The 21,320-nt window shown below is 36.0% G+C and overlaps 2 protein-coding genes across 3 annotated transcripts in view; both read left to right on the top strand.

Annotated features, from left to right (window-relative positions):
- Positions 1 to 11,685, top strand: part of pip5k1ca (phosphatidylinositol-4-phosphate 5-kinase, type I, gamma a) — a 49,120-nt gene extending 37,435 nt beyond the window's left edge. The window contains exons 17-18 of one of the 2 annotated variants that reach the window (XM_066648380.1): positions 3,997 to 4,086; positions 8,265 to 11,685. In XM_066648380.1, the coding sequence (XP_066504477.1) occupies positions 3,997 to 4,086; positions 8,265 to 8,267 (93 nt within the window). In that variant the 3' untranslated portion in view covers positions 8,268 to 11,685. The remainder of the gene's footprint in view (positions 1 to 3,996; positions 4,087 to 8,264) is intronic. The other variant, XM_066648381.1, reaches the window with a different exon arrangement.
- Positions 11,686 to 12,656: 971 nt separating this feature from the next.
- On the top strand, positions 12,657 to 20,757 carry rab11ba (RAB11B, member RAS oncogene family, a). The gene is made up of 5 exons (XM_066647231.1): positions 12,657 to 12,793; positions 16,997 to 17,192; positions 17,586 to 17,779; positions 17,870 to 17,950; positions 18,810 to 20,757. The coding sequence occupies exons 1-5, from the start codon at positions 12,754 to 12,756 to the stop codon at positions 18,953 to 18,955; spliced, it is 657 nt and encodes a 218-aa protein (XP_066503328.1). The 5' UTR covers positions 12,657 to 12,753; the 3' UTR covers positions 18,956 to 20,757.
- The last annotated feature ends 563 nt before the right edge of the window (positions 20,758 to 21,320 follow it).

Raw genomic sequence — 21,320 nt, 5'->3', positions numbered from 1 at the left:
TGCTATTTCTCCTGCACTGTGCTGAAGCCAGAGGAGAGACAGTTGTTAAGAAAGCACTGTTCCTACTGAACAATATTCATGTTCAGTGCTTAGGATCTCCCCTGTCTTTGTCAGAGCAAAAACTGTAGTTGTATTTTTATGTTTTTAATGTAATAAACAGTATACGAACCAAAATTAGTACTGCACATATAACTAGCTTTCTACAATTATGGAACTTTTCCACTGCATGGTAATCGCTCTGCTTTTTTTTTTTTTTTTTTTTTTCCCTCCCCCAATAGGCAAATCTGGTACCTGTAAATATTGTGGAGCGCTGATAGGCCAGAGAGACTTGTCGAGTAAAACCAGTCCAGCACAAACTAACCATTTGTAAAATATCCAAGCTACAGCAGAGATCACATTTGTTTTTATCCGACTCTGTCCACCTCATATAATTGCACCGTGGTCTTTTAAAGAGGTTCAAACGCTCTTTGAATTGGTAGCTGACTGAGAGAGACGCGAAACAATGCTCTGTGAGAACTGGGTCGCGGAGACGTGTTCAGTCCCAATCCCACCACTGAAAAAAAGCAAAAAAAAAATCCCATAAGAGTACACAATGAGTAAATGGCGCTTAAAACCCATGGTTCCCATCAGCTACATTTTGCAGGGGAGATGTGCCAATGGAAATCACCATTAGTCCCTCAATGGCTTGGAGACCTGCAAGTTAATAAACTCAATTTAGAGCAACAATTATTTCAAAAGCGGCACAGTGGTGCAGCAGGTAGTGTCGCAGTCACACAGCTCCAGGGACCTGGAGGTTGTGGGTTTGATTCCCGCTCCAGGTGACTGTCTGTGAGGAGTTGGTGTGTTCTCCCCGTGTCCGCGTGGTTTTCTCCGGGTACTCCGGTTTCTTCCCACAGTCCAAAAACACACGTGGTAGGTAGATTAGCGACTCCAAAGTGTCCGTAGGTGTGAGTGAATGTGTGTGTCTGTGTTGCCCTGTGAAGGACTGGCGCCCCCCTCCAGGGTGTGTTCCTGCCTTGCGCCCAATGATTCCACCGCGACCCTGAACTGGATAAGCGGTTACAGATAATGAATGAATGAATTCTTTCAAATGACTGCTTTGGTAGATCTAATTTGGGGTTTTCATTCTTTCATTCTCTCTGTTGAGTAATTGCATCTGAAGTGATTTATAAAGCGACTAGCCTAAATGACTTGGGACTTTTTGTGTGCTATTGTCTCCTGTGTGTTTCTTTTTGCAAACCTTCATCAGCTTTTGGGTTGTGTGCTGTAACTTGTGCTTGTGTGTGCACCAATCTAATTTTAGAGCCTGGTTTCTAAATGGATCTTTTTGTCTCAGGAGTTTCTCATTTCCCCACAGTGTGTGTGTATGTATGTATGTATGTATATACATATATATATATATACACATATATATATATGTGTGTATATGTGTGTGTGAGTGAGTGAGTGAGTGCATGTGAAGACCTCTCACTGTGTAATGACTATGTTGAAGCGGTAATGATGAAGATAGTTAGAAAAAGCTCTTTTGTTATTCCTGTTGCTAAGCAATACCACTGTCAGCCAACAGCTTACTCACACAGTCCATCAGCCCCCTGCTGTCCTGCAGGACTGAAGACTGAAGAAGCTCCTTCAGCACTGAATTATTATTATTATTTTTCCTTTTTTTTTTTTTTTTTAACACACAAGTACTTGAAATCTGAAACGTGGCTGATACTAATCTGAAATCTTTAAAATAACAACTTTTAAATATAGCTGTTTATGATTTAAAAAGTCCTTAAAATTAAAACATTATTTTCCTCTGTTTTCTCAGACAATGTACTCAGAATGTATAAACATACATAACATAAAAGGACATAACATAAACAAAGCTACATATCAGTTTTTCATTCATTATTTCTTAGGACGCAAAACATATTGCAGATGCATGAATGCAAATTTTAAATTAAGGAATTGTACCGTACTTTGTTGTATTTTTAGTATATTATTTATAATGCCAGGGGATACAGGAAGGGGTTTTGAGTTAGGTTAAGGATTTAAAGTTGCAATCAGTCATTCAATACAATCAGTCATTTAAAGGTGCAATCAGTCATTATTAATCAGCCATTTTTTATGTTATGAACCAGCTGGGTTTTTTTTATATTTTAAGAATTTAAATTTAAAAATAATAATTGCTTTTAAAAATGTAGTTTGCTTATTTCTGGGTGATAAAAATGATTGATTGGTCCTTTTAAAGTATTAAAGTAACATGTATGTGGAGAACAGTGATTCATGCAGAATCTTTATTATTATTATTGTATAAAACAGAATGTGACATTATGTGGTAGAATGTAATATCAGATTTCAAATCCAGCATTTTCTGCTGGTACCTCCAGAATACAGAAATTGGGTTTCTTTGAGGGACTTCCTTACAGTTGGATTTGTAATCAGGAATCCTCAAAACTCTGAACCCAGCTGCTTTATTTTCCAGTATCCATTCATTCCCAACCCATACTACCATGTGTTCTCCTTTGCTGATTACTCATTCAGATTCTGACCTTCTGCTCCTTCTTTATTTACATATCATTTGAATAGTTTGTTTTGACCTTTACACATTGCTGTAGCTTTATCTTTTAACCATTTCACCATTTGTTTTCTTGTACTTTTTTAAATTAGCATGCTTATTTCAATTATTTATACATTTACATCTATCTGTCTCTCTTTCTCATCCACATACTCTCTCTGTCTCTCTGGCTGCTGTAAGTTCTCAGATGGCAGCTATTGTGTGTGTCAGCCTGTTACACACATCAGGACGCTAATTTCAGGCCACAGTGTAAGTGCTGTTTAGCAGATTATCCCGCAGTAGAGCCCCCATGAATGTAGTACAGTTGTTTTTGCAAAAGAGAGGTTACACACATACACAGCTGCTGCCAGGTTTAGCACTAAGGAAACATGCGCAGGAAAAGTAAATACGAACTCAGCACTCCTTTTCCTGTCACACCGCTGTGTTCTTTGGGGGAGAGAGAGAGAAGTACATTTTTCATCACTCTCCAACAGCAAACTTGTATATCCAGTTTAGGGTTGTTTTTTTAAATACTTGGTATGTTTTAATCTTTATTTATTAATTTTACATAATTTGAAACACTGATTTACCATTTGTGTTATTTTAATGATTAGAACAAGACAAATGGTCTAAAACACTCCTAAGTAGCACAGCTTTGGCACTGATAATATTGTGGTGGAATCACAAGTTAAATCCCCAGTGATGCCTCAGCCATCCAAGACTCTCCCTGGCTCTAATCTAAAATTGGTTGCGCAGATTACATTGTTCAGCTGCAGTGATGTTGTGTATTGTGTTGCAGCATTTTGATTATATGAAGTATGTGCTAGCCTTAACTCTTCCAGCATGGTAGTCTCATTTGGGGTGGGGGAGTCCTAGCAAATGTGTGTAATTGTCAGTGAGTACATTTGGGGAGAAAAATGGGTAAAAAAAGATCTTGGAGAAAAATGTTGTTATATTACTGTTGCCATATGAAGTTTTGTTCAGACACTGATTATATAGATATACTGCAGTTGTGGATCTGCTCTGCTTTCTTCTTCAAACTGCTGTGTCTTTCATTATCTGTTCAATATGAATACCTCAGTTAACTATAACACCATCAAACAGTCACCTGCAACTGGGATTGGTCAAATTGCTCAGAGCACATAATGCTGAGTGGAGGGCTCATTTTCTTATTGCAGGTCTCTGTATCAGTATTGGAAAGACAAATATCACAATAACAAAAAAGAAATGATATATTGTGCAATACTGACACATCTATTTTATGTAGTATATCATTGGAATTCAGGCATTAGTTCTTTTTTCATTCCATATAATTCCTGTCATGGTAGTTTTAATATAAGCCTTTGGTTTCCTCCTGTCACCTGCTCTCTGTCGCTGTCTTTAATAGTCCTGTCCTGTGCTGTCCTCTATTTCTCTCTTTGCTTTCCTGGGTGTCTCTGGCTCCCTCTGTTGTGCAGCCACCGGAGGAGAGGAGTTGGGTCTATTCTCCTCTGCACTATGCTACAGAGTCTAAAAGTCTGTCCCCAGGGGATGATGAGAGCGACACAGTAAGTCATAATTGTCCACAAATTTTTGTATTCTGGGTAAAAAATCAGTTATTTACTTATTTTTATTTGCATTTTTCCAAGCAAAGTTGCTAATAATAAAACTAGGTATGTGAGCATAATAATTAATTTATATTTTGCCTTGTAAAATGTCATTTAAACAAAAGCATTTTTGGCAGTAGTGGAATGTATGTTAATAATGTAATATAATATAATAAAGTAATATACATTATTAATTAGCAATAATATAATATTAATAAGGTAAGATACAAACCCCATTGTCAAAGTGTTAGGATGCTGTGCAAAATGTAAATAAAACCAAAGGTCATCATATGGGCAAATCAATGAATCCCTACATATGATTGAAAATACTGGGAAAAAACATTTTTTTGTTTGTTTGTTTATTTGTTTTGATTTTTTTTTCTGAAAAACATTGTTTTGAATTTGATGCCAGCAACACATTCAGAGAAGTTGGGACAGGGGCATGTTTACCAATGTGTTGCATCACCACTAATTTTAACAACACTGAAATTTTTTGAGAACTATGGAAACCAATTGCTGCTGTTTTGAAAGTGAAATATTTTCCCATTCTTGCTTGTTATAATAATTCAGCTACTCAACAGCCTATGGTCTCAGTAGTAGAGTTATTGTTTTTTTAATGCATCAGTTATTGTCAATGAGTGACATGTCTGGCTTGGTTTAGTACAAAGACATTATTTACTAATGAGCTATGTCGTTGAAATACACACCGTGACCCTGAACTCTCATTCAGCATTATCTGTGCATGCACAAATTCAGCAACAAATGTGCATGCAGACCTACTCGGTCAGCAGTACAGCAGAGATAGCGGCCACACTGGGCCAACGTGTAAAGCAAAGTAGCAGCAGGGATAAAAGCCACACTTAGTCTGCAGTGCAGCAGAGTAGCAGCAGGGGGAAGGAAAGAACCAATTTGGAGACACTCTAGAAGGTATCCAGTCCACGTCAAATAATCACATGAAACCACATCACAGACACATAAAAGACAAAAGACATCTGTAGGTTTGTACATGAACGGCTGTATAATGCCAATTCTACTTGCCTGAGTCGCAGTTCAGAGCATTCCGTTCTCCTGTGATAGACAGCTGTCAGTCACGCACAGTCATACTGGACCACGCCCACACTGTTTTCAGAGAGCTCTGTTTTTTATTTACATTTTGCTGAACATTTCACATAACACCCAAGTTTAGAATTATACAAAAAAATACAAAATTTCTAAATGGGTTCCAAGGGGCTTTAAATTTGGGTTATGTTTATATGTTTTTTTTTTTTTTTCATTTGTACGTTTTAACTTGGGTTTGTGGGTGCAGTAATATAATAAAATATAGTTTCAGTATTTGTCCACAATCTTTCACAGAATGTTGAACTCTTCATCTTTATTTATAAAAGACTCAGCCTCTCTGAGCGAGCTGCTCATTTTTAAACCCAATCATTTTGGAAATGTGTTGCTGTCATCAAACTTAAAATGGGCTTATATAAATAAACAGTAAAAGTATTTAGTTTTAACATTTGAAATATTTTCTTTGTACTATTTCCAATTATATGTAGTGTTAAAGTTACTTGCACATGATTGCATACTGTTTTCGTTTACATTTTGTTCAGCATCAAAACTTTTCTGGAATCTCTTATCCAGAGATTTTAATCACATCATACAGCTAGACTAATGCAGCAGGGACCCATTAAACAATCAATCAATCAATCAATCAATAAATAAATAAATAGAAACTTTGGTGTCATTTGTTGTTTCATTGTCCCTTTTGCTTGATATTTCTTTATTTACTGACAAGGTGAATTGCTTCTGGTGCTTTATAGTGCTGCATATTGATACTGAGAAATATTGGTCTTATATCATTCTTATATCATCTTTTTAATTCACAATATTCACCAAAGAACCAGATACACATAAATCAAGTTAGTTTTTCAACTTATTTTTGACTTTTTAAAATCTAATATTAATATTTTTCATTCCAACTACTAGTGAAAAAACTAGCAAATGCTTCTTCTTTGCCTTCTCGTTAGTAGCTTGAAAAGATGTTTTCAAACTGCTGCTACATGCTTGGAGGAGAATGCTTACTGCTTAGTTTTGTTAACTAACAGATACACACGTTTTCTACCATGTTGCTGATGGAGGGGGTGTCCTAGGAATCCAGTGAGAACAAGGCCAATTTTGCTCTTTTAATACAAATAGCTTGAAAAGGAGACAACACTGTTATTTAAACATTCCAGCTCCAGCTCTTTTACATATTGTTTTAGGTCCGTTTGTGTATACCTATAGTCATCTACATTGAGAGTTCTGACAATGTGTGTATGTGTGTGTTTGCCTGTATCCCTGAATTTCCTGCTCATGATTGTGTTTTGTTTTTGTTGGATTAGTTCTTCTCTCTAATGAATGTTAATTACTTTATTGCTTGTTATGAACACAAATGAACATGTTTAACCCTTAGAAGTACAAAATATTTAACGTTTTGACTAACTAGTTTAATACTTACAGGTGCATCTCAATAAATTAGAATATCATCAAAAAGTTAATTTATTTCAGTAATTCAATTCAAATGCGAAACTCATATATGCTGGATATATTATATGGATTAATTACAAACACAGTGATCTATTTGAAGCATTTATTTTTAATTAATATTAATTAACATTAACTTTTAATGTTGATGATTATGGCTTATAGCCAATGAAAACCCTAAAGTCATTATCTCAGAAAAATAGAATATTTTATAAGACCAATTTTAAAAACTATTTTTAATACAGAAATGTAGGCCTACTGATTCAATACTTGGTTGGGGCTTTTTTTTTTTTTACATGACTTATTGCAACAGAACCTTCAGGTCATCTGCATTGTTGAGTCTGGTGGCTCTCATTTTCCTCTTGATCATGCCCTATAGATTTTCTCCTTGGCCCAGATAAGACGCTTCTGCCTTTTGTCTCTGGATCGTGAGTGGCTTAACACAAGGACTGCTACAATTGTGGACCATGTCCTGGATATGTCTGTGTGTGGTGGCTTTTGAAGCACTCCAGCAGCAGCTGTCCACTCCTTGTGAATCTCCCCCAAATTTTTTAATGGCCTTTTCTTGACAATCCTTTCGAGGCTGCTGTTATCCCTGTTGCTTGGGCACCTTTTTCTACCACACTTTTTCCCTCCACTCAACTTTCCATTAATATGCTTTGATACAGCAGGAGGGTTTCACATTTGAACTGAATTACAGAAATAAATTAACATTGGGAAGGTACTTTGATTTATTGAGATGCACCTGTAATACATATGAGTAATTATGATCAAATTATATTTGTTCTCATTGTGCTGACAAGTTGCACTTTCAGTTTTTAATTTGGATTTGACATCAAAAAATGTTTGACCTGAAATCATTGTTTTTCATAAATATTCACTAATTATTTATTATGTTGTAAAAAGTTATTCAGAGTGGATTGAAAATTCTGATACAGAGAAATTTAATATAATTGTCCAGTTGGTGGTGATAGGAGCCAAATGTCTAATGCCGCCAACATCTCGCAGTAAGCTTTTCCAACAAGGTGGATACAAATATGCTGCCTAATGCCTGAGACATTGTTTTACAATATCCCAGAAGATATGTGTAGGTTCACTGCTGATTTTGGAAAGATATTACAAAGGCTGTAGACATCACAACCCCTGGTTCCCTATCACAACAACTGTAAAGAAATCTTAGTTGTCTGTTCCTCTAAAGTGCACACTTTCCCATTTTCGTGTATATCTCAGTTACTGAATTTAATTAACAGGCATTTGGAAAAATCTGCCCATTTTTAAAATATACAATTTATTTGTTATTCTCTGTTTTAATATAAATATATATATATATATATATATATCTCAAATAAGCCATTTTGGAAACTCTTTTCAGCTAATTCAAGTTGTACTACAGTATTTCCTTATGTATTTCCAAACACAAATGTAGAATAAATTGAGTTTAAGCTGCACATTTATCAAAATCTCTTCGTGTATCAATGAGCTGCAAGAAGAGAATAATAGCGAATTACACCATTATTCTTTTATAGCCACTAACTTCTAAGGGTTAAACAAAACATGTTGTTTTGTTTCAGTCTGTTAAGTGTAACTGTCTTTTTTCTTCTTCTTTTTTTTCTTCTTTTCTTTTTCAGTAATCAGTCTGCTGGAGCTATTTGAGGACAACTCTGAAGATGCCTCAGGTCTTACCATGGCTTCCAACTCAACTTGACTGACCTTACGCCCTACCAGTGTACGCAGCTAGTGTCGCTAATCTTAGTCAGATTCAAAAGGAGCAGGCTGCAGTGTGAAGCTTAGCGCTGTAGGTACACGATGCGTCATCCTTCCATCATTCCGTCTACAGACAGCTCCATGCCAACCAGTAATAACTGCAACATCAGACTTATTTATCTGTAAATCATGAGCACTGTTTTTTTATTTAATCTTTTACTTTTTTAACATGTGATTTTTTCCTGAATTCAATACTGTGAACACGTTTTCATATGTAGAGAGGTGTACAGTTTGTGGTTTTCTGTGTAATGTTTGTTTTAAAGACTATTGCTCCACAGACGCTTTACACTAGACTTGTTTAAAGAGCAGTTTCACAGGCTTTTAAGCCACAGAATTTTGCAATTAACTCTGACAATTAACTTGAGTCAACAATTTGAAGAACGCTTTGCAGTAATTTTTTTAATCTGCACTCTTTCAAATGATCCTTTTAAATGCACATGAATGATGGTTCAGGGTGACAGTATCAAGAGAGATTAGGCAATGAAACACTAATATTGTGATGTCTGTTCACATAAAAATTCTCGCTACATGCTAAGATCCAGTATTTTTAGTTATTTTCATTACTGAGGCTTTGCGTTTAAAAAATATTAAATAACTTATAAAAAGCCTCAGTATGTAAATACATTGTACATTGAGATAAAAGTAATAAAATGTATCTTTCAGGATGCTAACACTGTCCTGTGAGTGTTACCCTCAAAGGTACATTCTCAGTATCAATTATGGTACATAGTACCATATCAATGTTTCAGTTTTTTTGGATTAACTCCAAAATCTAGAATTTTTAATTTATTTTTATATAAAAAACAAACCTGGGAAAATGACAAACTAATTTATCTAGACCTTAAAGGGGATTCTAGATTGAGTTGAACTTAATACACAACAGAATTATATCCCTCAGCCTTAGTTTCACATAATTTTATTTATTTATTTTGTTTTGTTTTTGTTTTTGAACATTCTCACATTACAAAACCCAGCATGCAGTTCACAAATACAAACTTCTTCCATTTTGGATTTTGTCTTATGCTGCACAAAACAAAATGTTTAATGGTTATATCAAACACAAATATGAAACACACTAAGGTAAGATATCTTTTTTAGTGATTTACCTTGCTTACTAACTTTTAGCTTGTTGTTCTCATTTGATTACTGATTTCTCTCATTTGAGTATTTAATTCTCTCCATTTCTTTAATTATTTTTCAATTATAAGCCTTACCACATTCATGTCATTGCAATAACACATTTAGCTTCCTTAGAGTAACAAGCTGTCTTCCTTCAGCTACTAGGAAACAAAATGGCCCCAAAACAACTAGTTTTTTAAAAGGTTCTCCCTACTTGTAAAAACATATTCAGTAGGGGACATTCCTGGCCTTTCAATTAATTCATTCATTTTCTGTAACTGGTACATTCTGTTCAGGGTCGCGGTGGGGCCACAGCCTAACCAGAATCATTGGGTACACCTCAAAACAGTGCTAATAAACATACTTATAACAGCTGTAGTGATGATAACATTCAGAGTGGTCCTTTAAGGATAAGGTTGTAGCTTTGAGGGTACATTTTACATTGTTTGTAAAGTATCTTTTTTCACCTGACAGTGTACCAAATCTGGGATGTCTTTCATTTTCACCTTGTCTAAAGAGACCAAGCCAATAGAGGGTCAAAGGCCACATGTTTAAAACTCTGAATGCTTTCCTCTTTCGACTGTTCACAGCACTTTATTTCACCATATCACAATCATTTGACGATCAGGCACGTTTCCAAAGGTTTCAGATATGGTCTACAGCAGAGGCTTGAAGCAAATGTTAAAATTGTTCAAATGTATATTTATTTGTATGTACAGAATAATTTATCTGTGTGAGTGAGTAGATGAAAATGAGAGTGTAAGGATGTATGAACTTATTTGGTATTTGATCAGTGTTAAAGAACTGATCATTATCATAATGTGAAATGGCCATTTGATATTGGTTGCTGTTGGGTATGAACATAAAGATACTGCAACAGCATTACACAGTATTTGTAAAGGGTTTTAGTGATGTTGCTTTTTTGGTTGCCTTATTTATCTAACCTTGTTCCACCCACCCCCTTCCACTATTTTGATACCATCATAGGCCTGGGTGATAGTAGTAATAGTGGTATAGGTGATGATGCATGATGATGTTTCACTAGTGACAATTTATGTGCTCAGAGAGTACTATTACAGAGCATTGGCTGTTAAAATTCTACCTGTTATAATAATCAATAATGGCAAAGAAATTTCCCCATGTATCAGCAAATAATCTCTGCAGTGTAAGACAGTTTCAGTAAAATTTAAATCTCCCCATAGTTCATAATAGTTTTAAAATTATGAAAATATAATACTCAGTGGATTCTCACAACCATATCTAAACAAATTCCAAAGCCCTTGGAAAACACCAGTTTTAAATGTATAAAGCTCATGAACATAGTTTCTATGTACTATGCACATGGCCATTATTATCAGTAATTCAGATGTTTTAACCTTGCTTGTTTTTTAGGTGTGAAACATCTCGTAGATGTATCTTATAATTCAGTCATACATTTATACATACATACATACATACTCAAGTTTTATTACGTGAACCACAAGGGGTGCTAATTCTCACATACTCATTCACATTTAGAAACAGATCCAAAAGGGGACGATATTGTGCTTCACATCAATGACACTTTGAATCCACGTTTTTTTAGATTTCACCCAGGCCTACACTTTAATAGCTGCTCACTAACTGTTGTACTCCAGAGAGCGTGTACATAGAAATATAAATACACTTCTGAAGAATTATTGACTATATTTTAAGTAATTTGGGAATATGTGGGTTTTATTTTATTTTCCCCTCTAATGCTGCTTGCAAAATGTAAAACTCAAATGAAATGAAGCAGATTCTTCCAAACATTAAGAGTGTGCAGCTGGATTTGCTTTATGTTTCTTTGTACCGTACATGTGAAATCTGTCAGAGCAATTTTACCGAACATGCAAATGTATCAATAGCATCATCTTATGAAAGTTAACCTGTGTTTGTGTATGTGTGGTCAGAAGATGTGTCACATCCCCCACCCCCCACCCTCCCAAAACCCCTTCCACCACAACCAACTGAGCCCACCCTTGTAGAGAAGTAGCATGTTGTCATTGAAAATAATGTATCTATATACAGTCATGGACAGCATATCCATTTGTTTACAAAGGAGATTTAACAGATGGATAGATTGTATTTAGGTATGTGAATGTGTGTGTGAGAGTGTATGTATGCACTTGTGAGGGTGCATTTATTTGGACTTCTAAGGTAATAAATAGAAAATATTGCAGCTGTTTGTGAGTGGTTTCATTACTTTCATTTCATTACTTTAACTGTGTTGTTAATGTAAATTTCAAATTGTATTTATTTTTAAGGGTTATTTATAATAAGATGAGCTATACAAATGTCTTACATAATCAAGAGGAATGTCAAAGGAAATTAAATGCAAATTAAAAAAAAGTAGGAGTTTCTTAAATGTATATAAAATTATTCCAATAAAGTGAAAAAATTGGACTCCTAAAAATTATAAGATTATTATAAATTAAATTGTTCGACAGACCATCTAAAGCATCACTTCAGAAAAAAATAAATGTTCAATTTTGAGAGAAGATAATTAAGCTCCAATCTTTCCTCATATCTGAAAAAAAATCTAAATCCACTGCTTTGGATTATGGGTCTGAAAGGGTGTGTTACTGTTCTTACTAAGAAAAAAGACATTTTTGCAAATGATACAAATAATCTGATAGTGTTCTACTGTAGACTTGCCATCCCAAAGCCCAGACCTCAACATCACTGAATATGTGGATTATGAAAAATAGAAAATGCAACCAATCTGAATTTTGGAGGTATGAAATTAATGGCTGTAGATTACTTTAAAATACTGCTTATTGTTTTTTTTTTTTATAAAGTCCATTCATTGATATTACATTTAGGTGTTAAGACTTTAGTCATTAGTGATGTCTCTCTCTCATTCTATTCCTTACCACTCTCTTATTTTATCCATTTTCTAAGTTTCTCTATTAGCAAATTTCAATTCAGTGTTGTTGTAATTCAGTATATCACTAACTTTTTATTCAGTACTGTCTCTCTCGTTTTACACCTCATTTTATATTTATTTTTTGATTGTATCTCAAATCTTTTATCTATTTTATTTCATCTCTCTCTCTCTCTCTCTCTCTCTCTCTCTCTCTCATTCTCTGTCTTTCTCTCTCTCTCTCTCTCTCTCTAATTTAAGGCCGTCCTGAGTTTCCTTCCTCTCGGCTGGAGTCAGGAGACTCGTCGCTTCGACACCACATTAAACAAATCTATCTTCATAGCTGTACTATGGGGACTCGCGATGACGAGTATGATTATTTATTTAAAGGTCAGTATGCTGTATTTTAGTGTGGTGTGTTTAGTGCAGTGATTAAAGGCGTGTGAAGTGTGTGTTTTGTTGTTTGTTCCGAGTTTCTCGTTCCTCCATCAGAGGAGCTAACACTAAGCTGCAGTAGTCAGACATTGGTGGCCTTGAGACCGCCCAGGCCTTTGTATACGTCTATTAATGTCCACTTCTCGCTTTGTCTTGTTGTAATGGGATATGAGCAGTAATGTTTCGGAACCTGGCATCAGAGTGTAAGAATATAAACTGCGGTAGCGTTAGCCTTTCAGCAGGCAACAGCTAAGAGGCTAAGAGCGAGCTAACCAGCCTGTTAGCTGAAGTTAGCGGTGGACACAGATTAATGTGAAGTGTATTTAAACAAAATGATTGGGTAATAACACACAACATTGATATGTTGTACTTGTGGCGTAAATTCCAATACACCGTCTTTTGGGCAATTAATGTTTCAGACACCGTTAGCTGTGTCCTGTCAGGCGCGCAGTCACAGCCCTTTACCACAGGCCACATTACTAACTTTATAATCCTTTGATGAACAAAATCCTCTGTAATTTCACAAAGCGAGTAAAGGTTAAAAATAGGTGTTTAAAGATAACGTAATTAAAGTGCTACAGCTCGTTTGGTTCGTGGGAATGTAGTTAGTGGAAGTTCCGTCCATAGGTTTATGAGGAAATGATGGGGGAGCTCATATTATTTATTGCTCAAGAAGGAGCTGCCTGTTACAGAGTCATGCGGGTGATATATATATATATATATATATATATATATATATATATATATATATATATATAATCGTGCAATTAAGGAGTGCGAATGTATAGGAACAAAATATTAAATGCACGAGATATATTTGTTATTCCTTATATGTAGTATGTTAGTAATAAGTCATTTGAACATCTTCATGATATAAAGGAGTGTCAACAGCAGTGGTGGCATCTTTTTCCTAATAATATTGTGGTGTGTGTGTGTGTGTGGGGGGGGGGGGGGGGGGGTTCTTAAAAAAGCCTGGACGTTGAAACAATATTATATTAAGCCATGCCCACTCATTAATAAGATGGTGGACCTTTTTAGTAGTTTTATGAAGGGATGCACCATCAGGGCTCTGTAGACTATTATCATTTTGAGAAAGGCGTCATAATGCTGTTACTCAAGGACATGGGACAAGCATGAATGTTTTCAGTTTTCTCATAACCGTCATGGTCACAAATGACCCTGAAGAGTTTCCCGAACAGCAGTTTCAAAATACGTAAGCAACATCTTTTATAAGAGTGTCTTGTTGCAGCCACAGTGAAAAAGTGTAACAGAAATAAGCAAATATCATTCATTTTAATATTTCTTGTGTTTCCCATTCAGATATTGAAATCCAGTAGACTGTGCCTTTTATTGATCAATGTATTTTCAACGTGCTAGAACATGCTTGACCTTCAGTTTGGCTTTAGTGATTGAATGTCCATAATCTTGTTCTTTTTGTCTGGTGGTGTAAAACCTTTCAAACTTCAACCTCTTAACCTGGAGAAATGTTATTTCTCCCAGTTTCATTATCAGCACTGGTCAGTTTCATTTAAGGGGAATTCCTGTCTTGGGCCATTTTAACTTAAATATAGAAATGCCAGATATCAGAACCTGTATTAGCAGAACAGGTCTTCACTTAAGCGGTGATGTGATTTGTCACAATAACTTATTTGTCACAACCAAACCATACACAACATTATGACCACATCCGTGTTCCTTTTCTCACCTCTACTGACCATACAAGAGCACTTTGTGGTTCTCTCATTACAGACTGGAGTCCATCTTTTGTCTGCATACTTTGTTTGTTTCATTACTGAGAATGAGCCAAGTCGTACCTGCTCTCTGGTGGGCCTGTGGAGGCCTTGGCCATTTGAGGGAATTTGTTAAAGGGGACAAGCAAAGTATGCAGAGCAACAGGCAGCAAAGTGTCTGTAATTGCAGAACTACAAGTCATTGTGCTTTTGAGGAATGCTCCAGCCATGAGGAATTGACTTGAGGAAAGTCTGGAGCTATTCTGATCTCTTCTCAGTTTATGTACTTGCCTCCCAGATGTTCAAGCATATGGGTGTTGTCAGTGTATATTGAACACAGGCAAGTAGACCAGAGTTAAGTTGTGTAACCCTTTCAAAACCTTTTGTAGCAGCATTTTGTAATATTTAAAACGCAACTTTTTTTTTTGCTAAAATTTCTTTACATTAATTGAATTTACAAGTCACACAAAAGCTTTGGGTAATGCTTAAGGCTTGTTTAGTTTTTACTGGTCTAGACTAAAATTGGTGTTTTTATGCACTGTTGGACTAACTCTGGATTAAAAGTGATTGTGGCATGGAAAAAAGCTCTGCTAACGTTTCAAAGCCCATGATGTATCTTGGCAAAACTTGAAGAACACACACCAACTGGATGTTTTGTTATGTATAAATTACGTAATTTACACTTGTTAAATTTGATTAATTTTAGCACCGTGTGATATGTTTATAAATTCTCCATTCCTAGAAATGTTGGGATGCTGTTTCAAATGTTGAAACTGAGAAACGTTTTTTGAAAATGATATGCCCATTCAAAAATTGGGTCCTGCAATGCATTTTTAAAAATTTGGTGAGCTTAAAGCTAGTATTGGTTGGCTGTGATCTTTAGGCCCTCATGTCACTGCTTTAAAAATAGTAGCTGTGGCTGAAATCCCTGCATGGACACAGAAACAAATTTGAAATCTTTGTCTGAGAACACAGTTAATCAAAACAAAATGGGCAAGAATTAAAAACAATTTTTCTACTGTTTGTAGCCTTGTTTATTTTTTAAAATCCTTAATCATCAGAAAAACGAAATATCACGAGGGGACAAAAAGTCTGTGATGTACACTATATGGTTAGAAATATTGGGACACACACAATGAAGCTCCTGGCATGCAGTTAGCTGTCATAAAATCAGAAGTCCACTGAGCACTTTTCCACCAAAACAATTCAAGTTTTTGAACCGGTTCCTTTCCTGATTCTTGGAAACTTGGTTCATTCCAGTGAACCAGCCGACATTTCTACAAATTTAGAGGGGAACCAACAATATTTCATCAGTGGGCGGTGTTGCTATGGCTGAATACAGCACCAGAGCCACAGATAAACAGAGTCATGGCAGGGTTATTGTTTATTTTTTGTTTACCGTGGAGTCAGATCAGAGTCAAATATACGTGTGTAAATATTGCGGAGCTTCGAGCCGTCCTGCTGAGCTTTGGTGTTACCAAACACGGCCCCAGAAACGGACACAAACAGCGTGTTCCTGTTTAATTTCCTATTATTTATTTATGTGAAGTGTTGAAAATGACCCCATACAGCTTGATAATGCTGTATTTGAGGCTCGAGCTCTTTCTTGAGTTACTGAACTTTGACATGCCCACGGACAACGTCTTGGTTCATGCTGGGGAAAAAAACAACTCTTCTTTGGGAATGAACTATTCTGGTTCACGAACCAGTTAATCTCGGTGGAAACATGCCGAACAGTTCCAAATTTAGTTTGCGAACTGGAACAGTTCCAGTTCCTTGTTGGTGGAAAAGCGCTAACGGTGACACTACTCTAAATTTACATGTGGTACGCTGTGGTACCTAAATGCCTCCAATTTCTAAATAATACCACTCGTATTGTGTAATGTTGAGGAGAATTTTATAAACTTACTTGTTGCAATGGTGGCATTCTATTACTATGCTTAAATACAGTGAGCTATTTAAAATGACACATTCTTTCACAATCATTTTGTAAAGGCAAAGTGCTAGGTGCTTGATTGTACAGGGTGTGTCAAAAGTCGCAGGACACCCTTTTATCTGAATACCCCAGCAAGTAATGGGTGAGGAGTGTCTGTCTTTTAGGCTATGTCAGGATCATTGCCGCCATATTAGATCAAGGACAAGTTTTTCCAATGGGAAGGTCATGTAGCATATCAAAGAAATAAAAGTTTGTCCTATGACTTTTACTCACCCTGCATAAACACGCGGCAATGGAACTGAATGGGACTTGAATTCAATGATTAGGAGGTTTGTCCCAATACTTGTTTCCATTTAGTGTACATTCTGTATTCATAGCTGGATGTGTGTTGTACTGTTTAATTATTTTGATAAATCATACTGAACAATATCAGATATTTTTGGCAAACTGTGTGACAATATCCTAATTGTTTAATGTCTCCTGTATTTGTAGTGGTTCTAATAGGTGATTCCGGCGTAGGGAAGAGTAACCTGCTGTCCCGTTTCACACGAAATGAGTTCAACCTGGAGAGCAAGAGCACCATAGGTGTGGAGTTTGCCACTCGCAGCATCCAAGTGGATGGAAAGACCATAAAAGCTCAGATTTGGGACACAGCAGGACAGGAGCGTTACAGAGCAATCACATCAGCGTGAGTGCAGGAGACACTGTTCAGACACTCATATATGCCCTGAGGACCAAAACAATGTTTTGAACACTTGGGGGTATTTCAATAAGCAGTATTTCTCAGTATCTCAGTTAAGATAACTTAAATCCAAATGTTATGTTGTCCAGTGGAAAGTTCCTCCACTGTCCTCCAGTTGGACAGTGCTGACTTTGGACTTAAGTTATCTAGGTAACAAAATCAGCTTTGAGAAATACCTCCTGGTTTTCCTCATTTGTTGTTTTGATTTATGTGAAAGTTTATTTTTTACTAGTATAACACATTTTGAGCTTGGTGAAATTTATTTATAAATGTCATTAAAAACTGTGAAATCAACATCAATAATAAAAAACACACCTCTTCTACCTTGTACCCATTTAGATACTATCGGGGTGCAGTTGGGGCTCTTCTGGTGTATGACATCGCTAAGCACTTGACATATGAGAATGTGGAGCGCTGGTTAAAGGAGCTGCGAGATCATGCAGACAATAATATCGTCATCATGTTAGTGGGCAACAAGAGTGACCTGAGACACCTCAGAGCAGTGCCCACTGATGAGGCCAGAGCTTTTGCAGGTTAGAGTTTTAACTTAACCAGGCAATGGTGAGAAAGAAAAAAAACTATTGCATCACTTAATGCCATATTTGTTTGCTTGCTTCTTTCAGAGAAAAACAATCTGTCCTTCATTGAGACATCTGCTTTGGACTCAACAAATGTGGAAGAAGCTTTCAAAAATATACTCACAGGTAGGGGAAAGTTTTTGCAGTGGAGCTTTACTTTGCTGTTGTAGATAACTAGTAGAAGTATACTGTGTGGTTGGGATCACTTCCTGCAAACTCACACATGCTTCAAACTGCATTAGTTATGTAGAATTAAGTCAAGTAACTTTAAATAGACCATTACAGATACACTGATTAACCATAACGTTACAACCAGCTCTGTTAGTGTATTCATTGTTGACTTTATATAGCTACATATGTTTCTCTGCATATGTTGTTTGCCTCCTTTCACTCTGTTCTTCAGTAGTCAGGACTCCCACAGGACCACCATAGTACAGGTGTTTAAGAGGTGGATCATTCTCAGCACTGCGGTGACCCTGACGTGTGGGTGGTGATAATGTGTGTTTTGTTGATCAGACACAGCAGTGCTGCAGGAGTTTTGAAACACCTCAGTGTCACTTCTGTACTGAGGATAGTCCACCAGTGAAAAAATATTATGCCAGGATCATCCATTGCCCACTGAAGGACTGCTTCCAGGATGTCTAAGACAAATTGTGCAGCAACAGCCACTGTTTAGTTTTGTTTCCCTTTGAACAGTTTCCATAAGCCAGTTTGTCATGCATATCACACTACATATTTATCTCCCTCCTAAAAATACAAGCAAGTTCTAGAATTTAACCATATTGTTGTGATTACAATTTTTAAATTGATGGATGCTAATAACTAATTCCATTGTGTTGATTTTACATAGTTTTATTTTACATATAAATATGCATTCTTTACAAAGGGTCAACGTGATAGATTTAATTGCAGCAATTGTATTTTTTATTTATTTATTTTTAAAATTCTAAACTGAATAATGAACTATTTTGCTGCTCTTTTCCAGAAATCTACAGGATTGTATCACAAAAGCAGATCGCAGACAGGTCTGCACATGACGAATCTCCCGGCAACAATGTGGTGGACATCAGTGTGCCGCCTACTACTGATGGGCTAAAAGGCACCAAATTCCAATGCTGCCAGAACCTGTGACCCCACCCTTCCCTCTTTCCATGCTGCCTCGTACTCTGTTCCTCACACTTTTCATTGCCGCTTAGCTCCTGTGTATTGTACATCCGCTGCTGCTCTAGCTCAAGTCTTTTTACCTCCATGTGGTATCCATGTAGAATCTAGAATTCTCCCCAGTCCCATGAAGTTCTAGATAACATTCCTTATTTTTCCCCATTTACTTTGTCTTTTTTGTTTGTTTGATTCTTTGTCACCCCTTATCTTTTGTTATCCACTTTGTCTGAATCAATTTCTAGTTATATAAAAAAAATGTAAAACCTCTTTTCAGAAGTAATTCTGTTTGGGCACTGATCGTGTGACCCGCTCCTAAGGAAAGGGATGGTGAGGGATCAGTGTGTCCTGAGCTTCCAGCCAGTCTGGGGAGTTTTCTGTCCTACACTAAGCATGGCTTTTGTTTAGACAGGTCCCAGAAAGGGACCTCTGCTCATTTGACTTTGGCTGAGATGGGCTTGTTCTGCAGAAACAGCTGGCTAAGGAACTTGTCTGGATCGTATAGATACCAAAGGGAGACCTCAATCATTTCAGATGTATAAATAAATTAACACATAAATAAAGTGAACATTTCAGACTGCACAGTCAGCACATTTTAACATTTATCTGCACTATGTAGAGCAGAACTGGTGGAAGCTTCCAAGTGAACTGTTTATGATTGTTCGTTGCATTGGGAGCACCAGTCATAGCAACTTAAGAGAATGTGATGTCTCCTCTAATGACGAATTTAAAAATATTTCTCCAGTGGCACTTAACACACCCAGTGTTTGCACTGTTAAGTTGTAGTGTAGCTGTTAACAGAGAGAATACAATGGGATTTCAGTGTTTAAGGCGGTCTGATGTCTGTCAAATTGTCTGCAAAAGAAAAAAAAAAGTATCACTGTTATTGGATTCTTGTTTGAATTTAAGTGATAACATTGTTGTGGTTAGTTTGAAAATGCCTTATGATTTCCCATACTGTGATAAAAAAAATGCCTTTACTGAAGCGTGATTATGACATTAACACATCCATGAAGTCACATCAGCTGTTTTGCCTTTTATCAAGTTATATTGGGATGGAAATAAACCAAATTACTGTCACAAGTTTTATTATTAATTCTTCCTCCATTGTTTTTTTTTTTTTCAGTTTGGTCCTATAAAAAAGAGGAAAAAGAAAGATTGGTTGAATCTATTTGATTCCAATTCCATGTACCATCATATCCACATGAACAAAATTGAGGATGGACCTCTTTTATAGGCAGATAATTGTAAAATGAAGAATTGAGTGTCTATCTGGTTTTCAAATTATATATTTCTTGTAATTTGGAGCACACAGTCTTGGTTCTGAAATGGTCTCCTTAAACGTTTTAAAAAGTAAAGATACCTTTCTGTGTAGTCCCAGGTCCCATGTTATATAAATACACATTTATTGGCATTGAAAGATGTAGGGAGAGAATATTGGATATTACCTTTGACCTGAAATTCTTTCTTTAAAAAAAAAAACTTTATATCACAATTTTGTCTTCTGTTGTACTTATAAGAATGTATTAATTCCATGTGGAAATGATGTACAGATTTGAATCAGTTACATTCAGTGTGTTGTCTTTTCTGGTATGGTAATGATAAAGCAGCTGCAGAGAACTACTGAGTGCTGTGGGACAATATTTGCAAAATAATTAGTTTGAAGACAAGGATTTTATCCATGACATGGTCAGTTTTCCTTTGTGTAGCATTACAGTACAGTTAACGCTGAAATATATTTCCTGTAGTGACATGTTTATATATATATATATATGTATGAAAACAAGAAGGTATTTGTACAACCACTTATTCTTAATACAGTATTTGCAAAATATGCAGGTTTGATTTATGCTTCTAGATGTTTTATCACATCCATAATACATTTTGAAATGGAGGGACAACTTCATAAAATGTTCTTTTATTAAAATGACCAATGCACAAACATCAATTTGCTTTGATGTCACAAATTAATTTTAGTCTGTTTTTTTCCTGATTAGATTAGGCTACATACATTGCAACTGAAGAGATCTTTATTCTGATGTGGATGAAAAGTCAGTTATATTATTAGATTTTTTGTTTATCAAAATAGGCAGTCCTTCTGTACCCCCACTTCCAGTTTGAGAAGCTGAGGGCTCAGATATATTATAATTTATTTTGAAATTATGGCTAATAATAGGTACTATCTGCAGAATTTATTCTCTTTGGAATCAATATTAGATGATTTCTGTGACAATCTGTCATTCAGCCATGAAAACATCGGTGAGGTAAAGTATTTGATATTGTCGTTGAATGATTAGTTCTGGATAACAAATGCTGCTCCAACTCATCTGAGAGGTAC

The sequence above is a fragment of the Hoplias malabaricus genome, chromosome 16 (genome assembly GCF_029633855.1).
Source record: "Hoplias malabaricus isolate fHopMal1 chromosome 16, fHopMal1.hap1, whole genome shotgun sequence".
NCBI lineage: Eukaryota > Metazoa > Chordata > Actinopteri > Characiformes > Erythrinidae > Hoplias > Hoplias malabaricus.
Note: the sequence above shows the minus strand (reverse complement) of the source record. Positions and strands in the feature narration are given on the sequence as shown.

What these genes read in the sequence shown, in the direction of transcription:
- rab11ba (XM_066647231.1), top strand. Translation starts at nt 12,754, where the DNA reads ATGGGGACTCGCGATGACGAGTATGATTATTTATTTAAAG. An exon ending in GTATGATTATTTATTTAAAG is followed by an intron (nt 12,794 to 16,996) that starts GTCAGTATGCTG and finishes CTGTATTTGTAG; the next exon opens with TGGTTCTAATAGGTGATTCC. An exon ending in TGAGGCCAGAGCTTTTGCAG is followed by an intron (nt 17,780 to 17,869) that starts GTTAGAGTTTTA and finishes TGCTTCTTTCAG; the next exon opens with AGAAAAACAATCTGTCCTTC.